This window comes from Polistes canadensis, unplaced genomic scaffold (genome assembly GCF_001313835.1).
Source record: "Polistes canadensis isolate GaletaPanama2010 unplaced genomic scaffold, ASM131383v1 scaffold_106, whole genome shotgun sequence".
Lineage (NCBI taxonomy): Eukaryota > Metazoa > Arthropoda > Insecta > Hymenoptera > Vespidae > Polistes > Polistes canadensis.
In genome coordinates this window covers 395,283-414,859 of record NW_014569653.1, presented here as the reverse complement: position 1 = coordinate 414,859, position 19,577 = coordinate 395,283, and the positions used below count along the sequence as shown (strand labels likewise).

At 32.2% G+C, this 19,577-nt stretch overlaps 1 protein-coding gene across 1 annotated transcript in view; it reads left to right on the top strand.

The window, feature by feature from the left end:
* The window catches only part of LOC106787569 (testican-2), a 116,059-nt gene that overhangs the window by 94,324 nt on the left and 2,158 nt on the right, over positions 1-19,577 (top strand). The window contains exons 5-6 of the mRNA XM_014750012.1: positions 5,459-5,604; positions 10,145-10,302. Coding sequence (XP_014605498.1) covers positions 5,459-5,604; positions 10,145-10,302 — 304 coding nt within the window. The remainder of the gene's footprint in view (positions 1-5,458; positions 5,605-10,144; positions 10,303-19,577) is intronic.

Sequence of the window (19,577 nt, the reverse complement as noted above, 5' to 3'; positions counted from 1 at the left end):
ATGCTTCTACAAGCAAACGATGCGCCTCAGCAGCAGATTTCTTTATATTAAAGAAGTAAACTAATATTTCCCGCAAATGACGCTTATTTGGCTCAAATTTRGACAKTTTCAACTAAAAAAAATTATATTTTACCAATATGAAATCAATAATATTAATAGGTTACGTTGTTCTTAAACTTCCAAACTAATTTTTAAGCAGGACATCATCTGCGAAAGTTAACGGAGACTCCGCGCCGCGCTATTTACATTAAAACGGCGGAAACTTATTTGTACACCTAATATTTATCCGTTTTATAAATTTAGTCAGGAAAAAATGAAAAACTTTTCATATAACGTTAAAGTTAGAAGAGAGAGTAGTCTCACGTAGGAGATGTATAATACGTCCGTTCTCGTTTAAAAAAGAGAAAAGAATGGGGTGAAGGGTGGGCGTAGTGTGAGGGGGAAAAGGGAGTGAGTGGGAGGATTCCAGAGTAAGTAGAGGAAAATCGCTGCTTCTTTCGTTCTGCCCGACTTCACTTCCCTTCCACCCCAAAAAATATACGTGTACAACACGTATACGTGTATGTAGGTCGTCATATCTAGGGGAATGGGAAATGGGGGTGAGAGAGTGGGAGGAAAAAAAGCATCTTGTGCTCGTCTAGTCGTTTGTAGTAACATCGAGAATAGTACGATTGAAACGCAAACTTCGTCGAATTCGATTCAATGCAAGATTCTGAAGAGTAGTTGACTATGATCAAGAGAAAAATAAAAGAGAAATAGAAAGAGAGAGAGAGTTTGGGAAAGGGAAGAGGGGGCGTGGGTGGTTTAGGTAGGTATACGAGAAACGGCGCGCGATTGAAGAAAAGGTTGAAAAGGGAGGATTACATTTGGTATTCATGGAATACCATCGAGAACGCGTAAATCAAAAGTTCGGAAAAAGCTTGGCATCGAAGGAAAACTAGCTCGATGAGAATAACAGTAAGGTATGGGGAGTGGTGGTGGTGGTGGTGGGTGGTGGTGGTATTGGTTTCTTTTTTCATTTCTCGCCGTGGTTGTTTTTATTTATTATTTTGTATTTTATTTTATCGCTATTATATTTTGTATTTTTCCTTTTTTTTTTTTATTTTCTTCTTCTTCTTTTTCTTTTTCTTTTTCTTCAAAGGATACACGGGCCAACGTGTTTTTACAATTCAATCTATTTTTATTTATTTATTTCAATTTCTTTTATTTTTCCTCTTTTATTTTTTCGTCAAACGCAAGAAAGCACTTTGCGTGAGCTTTTTGTGATGAGAAAAGATAGAACGAACGAATACGCGGTTATATATTTCGACGTTTATATGCGTGGAAGAGAAAATGTTAAAGCGAGTAATGGAAGGATTGGATGAGAAATAAAATGGATTTGCTTTTCGAGCCGGTTTTGAACGTTAAAAAGGAAAATTAGAGGAATTAAATATGCGCGAAACAATAGTGTGAGTGGGTGATGGTTGTGTGGTGGTTGTGATGGTGGTGTGATACACGTAGAAGAATCGAGGCATCAATCATTTGCGGTTATAACGTTGCTATTTTTCTTAATTTAAATTTATCCTTTTTTTTTCTTTTTATCAACTACGATTACAACAACAAATGTGGAGAAGGATTAACGTTAACGCGTTATCCTTTTTCACATATTTTACTGAAATAATACTAATAAATCTCTGATATACGGTATTATGTATATTTATATGACGTGCAATTGTATAAATTGTGTATCTCTCTCTTTCTCTCTCTCTTCATTTTTTTTATCTATACATAGATCATTTTATTTACAAATCACACGATCATTATATAAAAATAATAATAAGAATAATTAATTAACGTGTATATTAATATAATATTACAAAAAGGAAATTGTTTATTTTATGAAAAAAATAATTATTCGAATACTTTGTTATATACTACTAGATTTATCAAATTTATTGTTGAAGAAAATTAATTTGAAAAATTGTTTACATACTAAAAAGAAACTTTAAAAGATATATATATATAAATCTATATAATACTTGAAAAATAATTTTCCGAAGCAATAATAGTTGTTACGAGTTTGCACACGATCAAAAGAAAAGAAATAAAGGAAGAAAAAGAAAAAAAAAAGGAAGAAAAAGAATGAATAGTTTCGTCTAACAAAGAAAAGGGGGTGGAAATTGCAAATGCCATTTGGCGAAAAGTTTCGATGCTTCTCGAGCAAACCACTCTTGTCTTAACTCGACATACTCTTGTCGAAGAGTGCTGACAAAGAAAAAAAGAAATAAAAAAAAAAAAAGAAAAGAAATAAAGAGAGAAAAAGAGAGAGAGAGAGATATATTAAAAGGAGATTGGCACGTGCATTATCTATCTACTATATGACTTTATATTTCTTAAGTTAAACAATTATACTTGTCACATTTTCTATCTCTTAATACAGGGTGAACAATAAATCTTTTTTAAAATTTAATACGAATTACGACAAATTTGTCATTTTTTCTTTTTGTATTATTATGAAAGATAAAAATGTTCGAAATAAGATCGTAATTATCATATTTTCTATTATTTTATCAATAAAATATATATGTTTTTGAAATTCTAAATGATAAACTTAATGTTTCTACCGTGTATAGTACGCATACTTTGGCATTATGAATATCAATCGAGAAAAAACAAATCAAATGAGATTTTTTTATCGAATATAAAATCATCGATGATAATCGATAGATCGTGATATATATATATATATATGTATAGTATAATATCATATTTTTTCTACTCTACTATAAATAATATTTCATTCATTAATATATCAAATAAAAAGTAAAATACATAGAACACATAAGTTTGATTTGAAATGTGACAGTACAATAGATTTGTACTGAGGAAAAGGAAGAAGGGTAAGGGGGGTGATACGAAGAAACGTCTCTCCTTCTAAAATTAGCGGTATCTGGCAAACGTGTAATTAGTTAAAACATAGAGCATCATGGTAATTAAGTTAATTTAACGTCTACTCGCAAGCTTGTTTCGAAGAAAAGCTTCCCTACTAGGTACTAGGTTAAGGCGTTAGGTAGCTTTTCCTAGAGAAGTATGGTGTTGCACTGGCAGACTTCCTCGTTTATCCGTTTTAACGTGACACCATCACCACCATCACCACCACCACCACCACGAAATTACGAGTCATAGATTTACAGTTAAAAGATTTGTTAGCACCAAATCAAAATCTTTAATACCGTGGGGTAGGGGGGAAGGGAGTTTAACGATGTGAGAGTGAGAGAGAAAAAAAAAGAAAAAAAAGAGAAAGAAATAGAATTAAAAAAGAAGGAGTAAGGGGGGAGAGGGGAGGAGCAAGAGGACGAGGAGGGTAGACCACCATCATAGTCATACTACTACTATTTTCTTCATTCGTTTTTTTCTTTTTTTTTTTTTTTCATAGAACCAACCCCAGAACGATGAAGGGAAACGAGCGTAGGGACGGGTTAACGAGACACGTTCGTTAAAAACGACGACGTCGAAAACGATGATCGTCGTAGAAGAACGTGAGCGTGACACAAAAATCCTCCCCGATGAAAATGTTCACAACCAACGTACCTCAATTCCTTTTTTTTTCTCCCCTCTTCCTAACCACCCCCGTCATTTTTGTTAGAAAAGATTTTCATGCTACTACTATTATTACTGTTCTCCTTTTTTCTTCGAAAATACGAAATTCTGAGGATTGTTTTCTTTTTTTCTTTTTTTTTTTTATAATTTTACTTTTATTTCGACTCGAATTCGATTTTTATTTTTATTATATATATAGGAAAAAGAAAAAAAAGAAATATATAACGATAGACATTGTATCTTTTTTTTCTGTTTTTTTTTTTTTTTATTTTTTTTTGTTAAGCAACTCTTTGTAATTCAAAGAACATGCTACATTGAAAAGAGTTAATCGATTATTACGCGTCATCTCCTACCGATCTTTGTGAAAATTATTCTCTTCGTTCGTAACGCTGATCACGTTAACATACATTTTTTTTTTCTCTTCCACTATTCGTTTCTCTCTTTCTCTTTCCTTCTTTTTTCTTTTCTTTTTTTTTTTAATACGTTTCATGTTCGAAAAAATCCTCGCTCCCTTCCCTCAAAAAAAAAAAAAAAAAAATAAACCTTACAAAATATAATTGCCATAAAGAATAAGAATTCATAAATTTATCATTGATAATCAAACGAACAAACTGAATTTCGATGAATAGCGGAAACTTGAAAAGATTCTCTACAGTATCGTATATTATATTTCATATATACACATCATACACATATACAAACACACACACTTATGTATTATACACAATAATTATTACATGGTCAAAAAGTAGAAAACTTTTTAGCCGAAACGATATTAAAATTCTTCACGATTTTATGCGACCGTCGATTAGTATACCGTGCAATTCTCTCTCTCTCACCCTTCTCCCTTTTATTTTATTTCTTTTCGTGGCCTATAAGCATCCCTTAATTACGTGACTTCCGTTCGAAGAATTTTCGACTGAGTGCCGATGCTTTTGGAGAACTGCAATAGCTAGGAGGATAAAAGAGAACGAGGAGGAGGAGGAGGAGGTGGAGCAAAAAAGGGTATGAGGGGGAGGGGGGTAGGACGCGGTAAAGGGTTTGGTTTGAAATAGTGCACTCGCGCGCGCGTACTTTTGAAATTAGAAAAGTTACTACGAGCAATCCGCACGAACCGCAACGTTCTAAAAGCCGAAAATTCTTCCCTCGACATTGGCATAATGCGATTTCACGCGATACTACTTATACGTTATTCTTATATATACATATATATCCGCATATCATTATAATAATAATATATATATAGTATTTTCTTTTTTGCGAAGAAATTTATTTACACGCGTACACTCACAATAAAATTTAATTATTAGAAATTAAAGCTTTGAATTTGATAATGAAACGTAATTCGTTGTTTCTAACATTATTATTATTAATAAAATCATTTTAAATAAATATTAAATATATTATATTTTCTATGAAATGGACTTATATATACATATATACGCATATAATTATAATAATAATATATATATAGTATTTTCTTTTTTACGAAGAAATTTATTTACACGCGTACACCCACAATAAGATTTAATTATTAGAAATGAAAGAGGTTTGAATTTGATAATGAAACGCAATTCGTTGTTTCTAACATTATTATTATTATTATTAATAAAATCATTTTAATTAAATATTAAACGCGTATTATATTTTCTATGAAATAGAAGAAGAAAACTAAGAAAAGAAAAATAAATAAAATCATAAGCTACGATATGGAATCACTTTTTATCGTTTTCTCGTATTGATTTTGTTTTTTTTTTTGTTACTAGTCGTAGAAGCAGACACGAATGGATTTTATTATCGAAATAAAAGGGACGATAAAGTCGACATAATAATACCATACCATACTTTTGTATTTGTTTTTGTCTGTTATTTTCCTTAGGTGCCAGGAATGTCCTGTGGTGAAACCAACGTTCCTCTGCGGAAGCGACAATCGTACGTACAGCTCGCCGTGTCGTTTGGAATACCACAATTGTATTCACCATACCTCCGTCCACATTACCTGCAAAGGTTTCTGTCCGTGCAAAGGTGAGCACTAACACCAAATGATTCTTTTTTCTTTTTTTTTTTCTCGTCCTCTTGCGTAAGGCCCACCCCTTCCACCCACTCCCACCTTCTTTCGTGTCAACGTCAATATTTCGAAAGAATAATTATTATTACTACTACTATTACATAGTTAACTCGAAAATAATTTCTATGCTTTTTACCTTTCCTTCTCACGTGGTGTTTAACGTTAATTATTATTATATACGAAGAAACGTTAACTGGAAATATTATTTTAATGAACTTGTTTTTTTTTTCCTTTTGTGTACTCACACTCGTTACTTAATTCATTCGAAGCAATTGTATTTATTTTCTTTCTTTCATTTTTTTAAATGAAACTAAACTCGCGATATTCTTAACTTATTATTTTTTTTTTATATAGATGATTTTCTTTTAAATTTAATATCGAATAATAAAAAGGAAAAAATGGAGAAATAAAAAAAGTAATAGACAATGATGTTACGAACGGTGAAAGAAAAAAAAATCAATTTCAAGGAAGTGGAGAATGGGCTGTAGGTTGTGGGGGGAGGAGGAGAGTATGGATTATAAATAAAAATTCGCGTAATAATGTTGTAAAAATGATAAAATATGGATCGAAGGATTCTTAGTTGGCCATAATAAATTCCAAGTTAACGGGGGAGGAATATATCCCGCTACCCTCGCCCCCCCCCCCATTGTATTTACATCTGTTCGCATTTCCCTATGCATCTGACGATATGCTGATTTGCATGAATATTCATAGTAACCCGTTAGAACAATAACCGTCGTGGGGTCACGCCTACAATACGCTTTACGTATATATGTACATACGTACGTACGTATTCTAACTTATGTTTGTATGTTGGTATATGTGTGGTGTGTGTGTGTTTGTGTGTACTTGCGCGTATGTATGCATGTATTATGTATAAATACAGAAACCTGTGTAACAACCGATTAAATCAAGAGAAGGGTTACGATGTCGTAGTTGGTAAGTACACACGCACATACACACATCCATCACGCGTAGAGATACGCGCGCGCGTGGTAACAACGGTATGACAGACGGATAGATAAATGCAAACTATAAATGCAACCCTGAATGAATATATCATGAAAAAAAAAATCATCGAGTCGTAGAAATGAATGTTTAACGCACGATTATAATATTCATGATGAATGGTTGGAAATAGAAAAAGAAGAAAAAAAAAGTGCAGAAAAGAAAATATAACGCGCGTCGGAAAATATTATTTCGCATCTCGTCGACGGGTTTGCAAAATGTAGAAACAAAGAGAGAGAGAGAGAGAGAGAGACGATAAAATCCAAACGATTTGTACATTTTCACCGTGAACTAACACGCTTAACCGCAAATTATTAGATCTATCAAATAAATGAAAATAAAAAAAGAAAAAGAAAAAAAGAGAGAGAAAAAACGAAATTATTCATCCGCATCGTATTATTATTTATACAACACGCGTTTCGTTTTTAATTTTTCGAAACCTTTTGGAAAAATATTTATAATTATATTGAACTTGTATAATAATTAAATATTAACTATATAATTATATTATAAAAATAATATAATTAATTTTTGAACTTGTGCGCGGGGGTGGTTTTAATTTTTTTTTTTAATTTTATTCGAGTATAATAAATGATCGTAGAAAAATTTGTTTGTTTACGGTTTTCTTCGTTTCTTTCTTTCTTTTTTTTTTCTTCTTCTTCTTCTTTATAAATACAATATATGAACAAGTTACGCAGAGTAAAAGAATGAAGAAATTTTCGTTGAAATTTCTAATCGGTGGTATCATCTTTGGTCTACGTCGTAAACAAGAATGATATTTGCATAATGAGCAACGTCATGCGGAGTATAATGCTGGTTGGTTGGTTGCTTGCCTCGGTGCCATCAAGTGGCCATGCAAAATACGTGTAATTGGATTTCATATGAGACTGCGCTTATCTTACGCGAGTATGCGAATATGCGACGAGTATGGAAGTATGCGAGAAAGTAAGCAAGCAAGCAAGCAAGCAAACAGGCAAGCAAGCGAATGAACTAAGGATTTATTGCACAATTTATTATATCCTTTTTCATACTCATATATATATATATTCTCTTATAATATACAGAATGTGTCTTAGACATTTACTGGACTAAAAAAGAAGCAAGTGTCAGGTGTATTCTATGCACGAATATGAAAATAAAATGTCATACGTATAAAGATCGTTGAAAATTTTTCACGAAAAATTGTTTATAATGTTTAATAATAATTAATGTATATTAAACGATATCCATTTGATTTAATAATTAAAAAATCATCTCGTATAATTTGTAATTTAACTTATATTAATATTTCATATTATTATAACGATCAATCTTATCAACATTTTTTAGAAGTTTTTTACACCTATAATATACTGGTATATATGTACTGGTATTCGTACGGATACGTGTACGGATATCGTTATAATATTAGGATTGCAACCATGACATCCTTCCTTGTTACTCTTAAATAATGCAAAAAACGCTTTATTTGAATCTTTGACGATGCTTGACTAAAGCAAATATAATATTCATTGAAACAAACCAGAGAACTTAGTTTACATTCCTTCTTGGTTATATGTGCTCATTATAAATACACAATATTAAATATATATATATATAGTAAGGGGTAAGAGGTACTTCGTGGTATTTGAAAATGATTTATTCTCACGTAAGTTCTCGTTTAATACCCGTTAGAAAAATATTTTATTCTGTTTTCTTTTTTTTTTCTCTCTCTTTCTTACTCACTCGAATTGTCGGTCTTCGAATCTTTTTCGTATTTTTCAAAAAAAAAAATATCCATGATATTATATTTACTCGTACCTCTCTCTTAATCGATTGTATAATATTACTGTAACCGCGCTTACGTAGATTGGGTTGAAAAGATTTCAGTTCAACCTGAAAACAGTGTTTTATTTTTTCTTTCTTTTTCGGTCAATTAAGTTTTTATTTCAAAAAAGAAAAAAATATACAAGTACTTATTTCTTTAATCGAATCTCAGTACTTTTCAATCAAGAGTTCCAATATTATTTATCTTTAGAATTTATTAAATAATAATAATAATAATAATAATAAATTTCCAATCGATAAATTAATCGATTTAAAAGTCACGATTTTCGTCAAACGATTTTAACACTTGAACGAACTTTTTCACGACTAAGTTTTTTGTTTAAAAAAAATTACGAGGAGTGAATGGGGGAGGGGAGGGGAGAGGGTTGAAGGAAGAGAAGAAGGAAGGTAGGATATGATTAAATTTTGTTCAAGCAAAGCTAATTTTCTCTCTCTCTCTCTTTTTCTTTCTTTTTTTTTGTACGTATTTACGTTGCTACGGCATTTGTTTAAAAATCACAGCAGCGTGGAAAGGGTGGGTGGGTGGTAGGTAGATAGGGGTGTGCTGTTACTGTTGGTACATGGCTTTAGGCGTAAACCAATTCTCCCCGAGCGAATGTTAATTTTAAAACGGGAATTTGTTTGTAAAGCGGTTAATGAATTGTCATCGGCCTCGTTTTTCGATGTATTAACAACGATAAATAGAATATTTATCGGACATACACTACAATCGAATCGATAAATATATATGTAGATATATATTTTTTTTATTTTCTTCTTTCGTGCATTTGACGAAATAAAAATATGCACAATTCTCCGCGTGATGTGTGATATTTCATAATATTAATAATAATTAATAATAATTACGTACATATAATATATATATATTCCTGTTTAAGTTCAACGCAAATTTTTTCTATCCCAAAAAAGAAGAAAAAGAAGAAGAGAAAGAAAGAAAGAAGAAAAAAAAAAGAAAAAGGTTCGGTAATTCTCATTTAATTAATAATTCCATTCAAACGTGGGGGTGGGTGGGACGGAGGGTAATTAAAAAATCAACTCGAAGAGTCGGTTGAGGATTGAAAAGGAAAAAAAAGAAAAAAAAAAAATAAGAGTATGACGAATGTCACACGTTGCAAGTTTTCTTTTGAGGATAAGGATAAAAAAAGAATTTGTTAGCTTGCTTCTTTACAGGTAACCATTACCACCACTACCACTACCATCACACCAACATATCTAACTCGTTCTACCTTTTCTACGATCATTTTCTATCTTCTTCTTCTTCTTCTTCTTCTTCTTTTAACGTACAATTTATCAGTATTTATGATTCAGATGCTGGTACGTAGAACGAATCAAGTACTTTCATCGGGTACCAAGAATAAATGAAATTACGCTTCGTCGAGTCGCAATCAGTGTTCCACATTTCCGTTCGTTCGTTCGTTCATCCGTTTCGTTTGGAAGCTCGCTTGCGCATATATTTAGAAAAGTGCATTTATTAACGAGGTTACAACGCGAATTTGTTTCTCATATTCATATTTTTCTATATATACATGTATGTATGCATGGATGTATGTATGCATGTATGTATGTATGTATGTATGTGAAAAAAAAAAGAAAAAAAAGGTTAAATAAAATTTGCGTATGTGTTTTATTATTTTTCTTATTTCTTCTGTTTTTTTCTCGCAGGTACAGATTTGCGTACGCATTCGAAGAAAACTCAAACGCAACGTCAAAAATCGCTCATGGGAAAAATGGGTCGCAATCATGACTTCACCCTTACACCAAGAGATTTCAACTATGACAATCATCACTATCGTTATCTCAAATATACCAAGCGTGCTAAGGTAAGTAAAAAAAAAAAATAAGATTCTTTAAATTATTATACACATTAAAAAAATAAAGGAAACTCTGTCGTTATTTTATTGTTTATGTACGATTATTAAAAAAAAAAAGAAGTTCAGTTTCTATTTTTCTTTTTTCTTTTTCAAGATTTAATTTAAGAAGATAATTATAATAATAATAAGTAAAGAAGATTAATAAAGCTACGTTATTGATCGATGATATATTATATAAAGAGAAAATATAAATTTATGTACATAGTTTTTTATTTCATCGAAGTAAATCGAAATTGTTTCTTCTTATTATTCTTCTTCTTCTTTTTGTTTTTTTGTCCTATCGTGAGAGCACAAAATTTACAATACTACTCTCTCTATATATATATAAGAGAACGTAAGTGATACAGTAGAGGGATGTATGATTTATCGGCAACATTCCAATATCCGATTCCGTCTAGCAGCGAAGGTGGTAGTTTTTGTTGCCAGGAAGTTTCGTGGTTGAGAGGATGGATAAAAGAAAGAAGAAAGAGTAGACGGCTGGCAGGGAGGGAGGGAGGGAGGGAAGGTGGGTGGGTGGAGGAATTTGTTTTACATAGAGAGTCCAAACAATTTGTTTTTCGAGAAATAAAAAAAAAAAAGACAAAAAAAAAGGAAAAAGATCGATTGGATAGAATAGAATAAGAAAAAGAGATTTTATGTATCTCGTTTTGCGAAGGGTGAAAGAACAAAGAAAAATAATATAAGAGGAAGGAAGGAAGGAAGGAGGGAGGGAAGAGGGGGAAGGGGAAGGGTCCGAAAAGAGGTTAGGTATAGTAGTTATACATGAAAGGAATAAAAAAAAAGAAGAAAATAAAAGAGGGTAAAAAAACATATACACCCACATATACATAGTTGATTTCTTCTTTTCCCATAGGGTCGTAGCGTTTAGTATCAAACCGTATTCCGTGTTTCTTCAACGTACAAGAAACACCAGTCGGCTTTTTATCGATCCACGAATATACCAAGCACCACCACCACCACCACCACTACAACTACCACCATTACCATCATCACTATAACCAGGGCTGAGCAGGGTCCTCGTAAATTCACAAGGTCGCGAGCTTGAACAGCTTTTTAACCTTCCTCGAGTCTGCTAAATTGTTGCGTATTATTTTTAGTGTCCCCTCGCATATATACATAAGTATATATGTATCATATATACCACGTATATATGTATATGCATTTCTTTTTCGTGGCCTCGATATCGCGTTCAGTTTAAAACGAACTTTTTAATTTTCCCCTTTTATATACTTGTTTTGTAATGTTTCCTTTTTTTCCCTATTTTCTTTTTTTCTTTTTTTCTTTTTTTTTTTATTGTATATATTTTCCCCTAGGGTATTTGTTTTTTTTTTGTTTTTAAAAACTTGTCACAAAATACCCTTAGTTGTTTTCGCGTGGTATAACATTTAATACGATAAATTATTGCGGCAAACAAGGTTTCGCTTTGAGATAAAAGGTACATTTAAATTTTCTCGTTAATTAATTTTCATTTATTTATTTTTGTTCTTTCTTTTTTTTTTTAATAATAATAAATAGAAAAAAAAATAAAAATATATTTTATATTTTTCCCTACCTACCATTTCGTGAGATTAATTCAAACGCTCGTTGAACTGATTATATATGCAATCGATCGAATAATATAATAATGATTTCGCAAAATAACGAAAACGCGGCGGCGGTTATTATAATCTCTTCGCCGATAAGATTAGATTTGAGAAGATGCATTATGTTAATAATCCTTTTGTTTTTTTTTTTAATGAGAGAAACAACACGAAATGCCTCGTATAAACGCGGTATACGATAAATTTTGTAACAATATCGCATTAGGGTTTCCAATCAAAATCAATAATATAATTATCATCGTACATTACGAGATAACAAGTGTATAATAATATTTGCTAAATATTATTACAAAATTAACGTTTAAGTTGAATCAAAAATATATAATTAAAAAAATTAAAAAAATCACGTCGTTTTACCCACGTATGTAAAGGAGAATCAATTGAAAAAATCAACATTTTTTTTCAATGATAGAAGAAACGAAAAAAAAAAAGAAACATATTAACATTAAAATAACGACAAGTGTGTGTGAGGAAGTCAGTTTTTAATGGCAAGGTTAAAAATAAGTAAAAAATGATGGTAGGAGAAAAGAAAAAACAAAAAAAAAAGGAAAAAGGGAATTGTTAACATCCGATGGCCCTGACGAAGTACTGTCACAGGAAAGAGTTTTTACCCAAAAGAGAGAGAGAGAGAGAGAGAGAGAGAGAGAGAGAGATAGTGATAGAAAATAAGTAAGAGTATCGTCGGAAATACTCGTCGGGAAAACGAAACTACGACGACGAAGACGACGACGTTTGCGCTCGTCTCTACACTTTACTTTCTCCTTTTAATTTGGGCTTTACTAAACGGAAACTTCAACAACGTGCGAGAGAAACAGAAATAGAAATAGAAAGAGAGAGAGAGAGAGAAAAGGATGATAAGGGTGAAGAAGTGGCGGTAAAGGGAAGAATGGGTTTGCTCTGTAAGATGGAGAAAAAGAGAGGGGAGAGGGGACAAGGGGGGGACAAGGGGGGGACAAGGGAAGGGGAAAGTACTGAAGCGAGCTAATCGACGAAGATTGCCAAAAGTAGTGCAAACGTTTCTCTCTCTCTCTCCCTCTCTTTCTCTTTCTTGGAAAACGTCGTCTTCCACAAGCTCGTTTTCTTCCTCTACTACTCGTTTTATTCAACATTTCTGACTATCCTCGTTTGTCTCCTCTAAATCCCAACCTTCCCTTTTACAACTTAATTAAATCAACGTGATCGAGGACGCGAACCTTACCCCCTCACTCCCCCTCGCTCCCTATTTTAAGAAAACAATTCGAGACCCCTCTCTCCCCCCCATTTTCGTCTTCTTTTATTCTCTATTGCTCTATTTTGCTTTTTTTTTTCTCTACAAAATTTCATTTCATTTCATTTTATTCAATGCCGTCGTCAATCCGAGAAAAACCTTCAGTTCGATTTTCTCGAGTTGAGGTTTTTAATCGCGCGATCGAATTTTTGTTCTTTTTTTTTGTTTAATTAATTTCTTGAATCACGCACGGGGGGAGGTAAAAAATATTGGAGAAAATGAATTTAAAATCGATATTTAAAATATGAAACGTGTAAGTAAATAAATAAATAAAGAAAGAATGAATGAAAGGAGGAGGAAATTATTATGAGGAGAAAAAGGATGAAATTTTTGTAAAATATATAAAACTGTTAAACAAACAAAACGAATTATAACGGAATAACGTGAATAACGTTAATCGACTTGGACGGTGGTCAAACTGACTGGCACATTATTTTAATGGCCGATTCTCGCTTGTAACCGAGCGAGTCCACGCGGAAACCAGGACTAATTTATTTCGATTCGTTTCTGCAAGCCGCGCAATTATCGCAATACACGCGTTCGAAATGCAACCTCTGTCCATCTCCCTTCCTCTCTCATCATATGCACATGCATGCTTGCATATATATGTGTGTATATATATATATATATATATATAACGCCCTTGTGAATCTACGATCTTGTTAATTAAATTGACAAATCCAGTATCTCCGCGAGAAACCCTCTCATACCACTAACATTAAAGAGTGAAAGAGAATGAGTGAGTGAATGAGTGAGTGAGTGAGTGAACGTTTCCCCACCATTACTATTCTATACCCACCCCTATTCCCATTTCCCCTTTCCTTTTGCATCTCTCACATATATATGTAAACGTTAACCGATTCGTGGTGCGTACCTTGAACACGTGCATGCGTATAATCTATGTGCACTTGTACTGTATGTATCATCTGTGTGTGTATGCGTGAATATGCGTTTAAGTACCTCTCGATTATTCTCTCGTTCTACTATCGAACGAACTAATTGTCAATAGAGAAATTCCAATACAACCTTTCTATAATCAATCTTTGATCAATCTCGTATCGAGATAGTTAAAATAATAATAATAAGAATAATAATAATAATCGTTGCATTTATATATTATTATTTATTTATACTATTCCGTCTCTTTCGAGTTTGAAAGGCTTCCGATACAATTTTCCTTTTTAGAAAAATTCAATAAACAATTATTATATATTCTATCTCAATAGATTTAAACTTTAAAAACAAAATTGAAATTAAAACTAATTTTTTTTTTCTTTTCTTTTTTTTTTTGAACTAACTAACAACATAACAATTGAGCATTTATATATATATATATATACATTATCTAATCTTTTACACCATGTTCTTTCTCGTCAAGTATGGTAATTAGATATCGATTCGATTCAACCTAATTACTTTAGACATACACGTCTATTTCTTTCGAGATAGTCCGATTCGAGAGATTAGTATATGAATTATGTGTATATAAGTGATAATAATAAATGATGATTATGATGGGTGATGATTGGTTAGTAATAATAATGGTGGTATTAACGATTTAATAATCTAATATAATGGGGGGGAAGAAAAAAAAAAAAAAATAGTTTGCAGAATTATTTCGATTTCTTTCCACGCGCGCTAGATTCTCATTCACTTCGGGGTTGAATTCGAATCCGTTCGGGGTCATTATATATTTATGCTCGACCTATGAGTTAGAATAGAACTTAGAGCTATATTATTCAACATGATTCTGGAACATCGATTGACGTTATTGTGCAAGAATAATAATGATTCCTTTCATCCTCTTTTTCCAATCTTTGTCTTTTTTTTTGTTTTCTCTATCGAGGTGAACAAAATTTATTGGGTTGGACGATAACATAGGGAATCTGCGTATTTTTTTATTTATTTATTTATTTACATTATATTATAATATCAAATTTATATGCTTGCTTGATTTTACGCAAGTAAGAGAAAAAAGTGTGAAAAATATAATCGATGAGATAAAAAGTACTTTTCAAGATTCTTTTCATCAATTTTTTTCCCCCTTCGAATATTTTTTCTACCACTTTTATTCTTCTTCTTTTTTTTTCTTCTTCTTCTTTCTTTCGAAGAATAAGAATCGACTGGTACTTTTGGTCACCGCTGACGGATAAGTAATTTAAGTTTTCTAACGGCGTCTCCATTCGGTTATCTCATTTCCATGAAATTGGGTTGGATGCTTCTGAGCTCGTGAAAGGATCAGTAGAGAGAAGAGAAGAGAAGAGAAGAAAAATAAAAAAATAAAAAGAAGAAGAAGAGTATGAGTAAGAAAGAGAGAGAGAGAAAGAGAGAGAAAGAGAGGTTTAGAACAGACGTATTCTGAATCGAGCTTCTCGGATCAGTTCAGAATGAATCCAAGGAAGTTCGTTAAATTATTCCTCCACTCTGTGGTAATTAATAGTTATTCAGTTTCGTATTCGCCTTGTGACGTAGAATCTCATGAAATGTACAAAGGAACACGTGAATTAACTTTTCCATTCTTCTCCATAGATATATATATATATTTCTTCTTCTCATTTATTATTATACTCCTAAGTTCTAATGTCGTCCTTCGTATTTAATATATATATAAGTATAACCAATTTTAATTGGTTCTGTCATTTAAAAAATATCATCAAATATGATATGTAAGATAAGAACACTGACACATGATTAATTCATTTCATCAAATATTATTAACTTAATAAATATATAATATAATAATAATAATAATAATAATATCTCGAACTAAAAATTCAATTCTACGAACCATGTTCCAACCATTTCGTAATAGAAATAAATAAATCTATTATGAGATGATATATAAATTATAAAGAAATTCTTCTTTTTATGTCACACATATCTTTTACATGCACTCGTGAGATATTCAAATAAGGGAAATTGTCATGGGACGTATAAAAATACAAAAAAGTAAGAGAGAGAGAGAGAGAGAATATATATAAGATTAGCTTTTTCCTCATATTTTTCCTATTTTCGACGAATTTTAATAGAATATTCGAAAGGTTCTTCCTACCATATCGACAACTTTATTGGATATAATCCACCATTCTAAAAATCCCTACGACAGCAGCCAATGTTAGGTACTTGTGCTTCCTGGTGGTGGTGCACTGAATGTGTTAGTGGTAGTAGTAAAAGATTCTACGAAAATCGTTAAAAATATGAAGGAGACTTAGATTCTTTATTACCAGATATTTTATTGCGTCAACACATCTCTTTCGATCTTTTGATCGGATTATTCTTTTATTCTACTCTCTCTCTTTCTCTCTCTCTCTCTTTCTAATATTTTATATCTTTGGTAATAAAGAACCGTTCCCCATTGTATTTTAGATCATAAAACTTGAATATTGTCATTTGATTTTTATGATTATTCCTGGCTAGATTGAATTCAGTATTATTATTATTATTATTATTAATTATTAATTATTTAACGATAATTTTATATTTGAAAAAATTTTATTATAACGTTTTCATGCGAATGACGGTAATTCGAGAGGACCGGTGTTGAATTTAAATATATTTCACGAAATTGAGAAATTCGTCGAGTCATTTTGAAAACTTGTATGTACACATAGAGATCTACGAAGAATGGCATTCTAGAAAGCATTTGCTCGTTACAACGATGACCATTAAAGCTGTGGCAAGCGTTGCAGCTTTTATGCAATATATATATATATATGAATACATATATACATGTATATATGTATATATATGGCTGTCGCGTTTCGCTCCTGCAACTCCTTACAATAGTCATTTAATTTCAATGGTCTGACTGAATTTAGAACTGAATATAAGTGTAATAATCCGAACTTATAACATCGAATGTGTACAGAAAATGATATTTAATCGTGAAAGAAAAAGGAACAAAATTAGGTTATATGTTTCCATAATAAATATAATTAACGATATAATTAAAAGAAAATGAAAATAAAATGATAGTAACAGTAGTATTTAGTAGTGTAGTAGTAGTAGTAGTAGTAGTAGTAGTAATGGTGAAAGTAGTATAAACTTAAAACAGAACGAACCCGTACGAGTATTGCCATCTAGCGGTACGAAGTAAAAATTATTATTTAAATTTAAAATTTTTGTGTTACTATTAAAACACACGTTCAATGGTAATATACCTATTCGTCCCATTTTTTTCATTATTCATTGTATTCCTTTGTTTGTTGTTTTTATTCCTTGTTTTATTATTTTACCAAGTTATCCTTTGTTTTTTTTTTTTATTCTTTTTCAATTTAACACCAGGGTAACGACGTGCATGTAATTCGCAAAAATATTTTCTTTTCTTTTTTTTTGTTTTTTTTTTCTTTCTGTAATCCTTCCTACGCTCGGCGGTGGTAACGTCATAAAATTCTAGAATATAACGCCGTTGCACCGTAGTTATTTCTCTATCTCTTTTCACTCGGGGAGAAAAGGTGGTTTGAACGTTTTATATTCGTTATAATTTTCATGCTTTTTAATAATTTAACATTCAACGGACCTCTTTTGTTGTCCAAAGCGACACGCAACTCCTTTCCCTCTTTTCATCGTTTCCTCAATTTTTTTAAATTTGTATTATTATTCTTGTACCAGAACAACAAACACAACAACAACAACATATAATAATATTAATGACCAAAAAAAGAAAAAGAAAAAATGAGAGAACGAAATAACTGGAAACTCATAGTCGAAGGGATTAATTTTCTCATTTCACAGGAAGGAATCGCGTTTAATCATCGAAACTTTAGATCCCGTAGGAAGGGGATCCTAGGATTTCCTAGGATTAGTTTAACATTATATAGGATATAAACCTTGCAATATCAGTTGTCGCACGTGGTACAATTTAAGTAAGGTTTATTTTAGCTTCAGATAGTTTGCCGAGCTCTACTATCCTTGTCATGTTATGAATCACACATTGTTCTTCTCTCTCTTTCTCTTTATCTTTCTATCTTTCTATCTTTATCCTTTTCTTCCCTCCCTCCCTCCCTCCCTCGTTACCTTTTTATTTCCCTTTTACTTTCTCATCTTTCCAATTTTCTCCTTTTGCACTAACATTATTACGAGTCTCTTAGCCTTTGCTATATTTTATCTTGTTAGGAACGTTATGATGCTTTTATTCCTTTTATTTCTCAAACATACACACGCTCACACACACACATCTATATTTCTTCCCTATCTCTCTCTCTCTCTCTCTCTCTCATACTCCTTCACACATACTTATACATCCAATTATTCTCTCTCTAATGCGCATACTCGTATACACAATATACATGTATTCTCTCTCTCTCGTTCTTTTACTAATACATCTAATTATTTTCTACCCGACACTAACACACATATTCATACGACCTCTCTCTCCTCACACAAACACACAGTTATATATCTACATTTGTACACACATTTATACGTTCTCTCTTTCTTTATGTATTTGTATGTGCAGTCGGTTTCTCTGTCTCTGTCTCATTCTCTTTGACCGTCGTATCCCTGTCTTTCTCTGATTCGCTCTCTTGGGTTGGATCGATGGAAAGACGGAGGGGGGTGGGTGGGGGAAATGAGAAGGGGTCTCTCTGCTGGCTAGTCAGGGGGAACCTTTCGAAAATACGTATGCCATCCTTGTGGCTGTTATAGTTCGATCAATCGGACGTCGAGAGGAGAATTCCACACTCGAAAGACACTCATCCTGCTCGTTATGCGAAAACGTATTTGCATTTTATTTGCATACCGAGCGAGAGACAATATGAAAGCAGGGGGAGGAGGAGGAGAGGGGAGGGTAGGGGACCGAGAATGAGACGAGAAGTTCGAACGCGCTTCGAAAACGAAAAGGCGATTCTCTGTTTGCTTTTCCTCGATCTGTCGTCTTCTTCTTCTTCTTCTTCATCTTCTTTCTTCGTGAATTTCATTATAGGGAAATGCTTGTTTGCTTTTTTCTCCATCCCCCTAGCCCCCCTCTCATAGATTTGCACGAGAAGAGAAAAGAAACACTTTAAAATCGCGAATCTCGTAATAAACGATCTCTCCGTCTTGTTTTTAATCACGTTTATCTTTTTGAAGTTATACTTCTTTTGACGCGCGTTTTGGAAAGTGAAGTTAGATGCGACCGAAATATCGACACCACGAAGTTGTCGATATTTACGCGATGCGCGCGCAAATTGAAGTTATTTTTAAGATTATATTCGTTTTGGTATACGCTAAAGAAGTATAATTTCTTACGTGCATACATAAGTGCATACACCCATGTTTTTTTTTCGTTTTCTTTCGATCATTTATCGGATCGGCCAGAAAATTAATGCCGATTTATATATATATACCGATATATATATTATTATATATATATATAT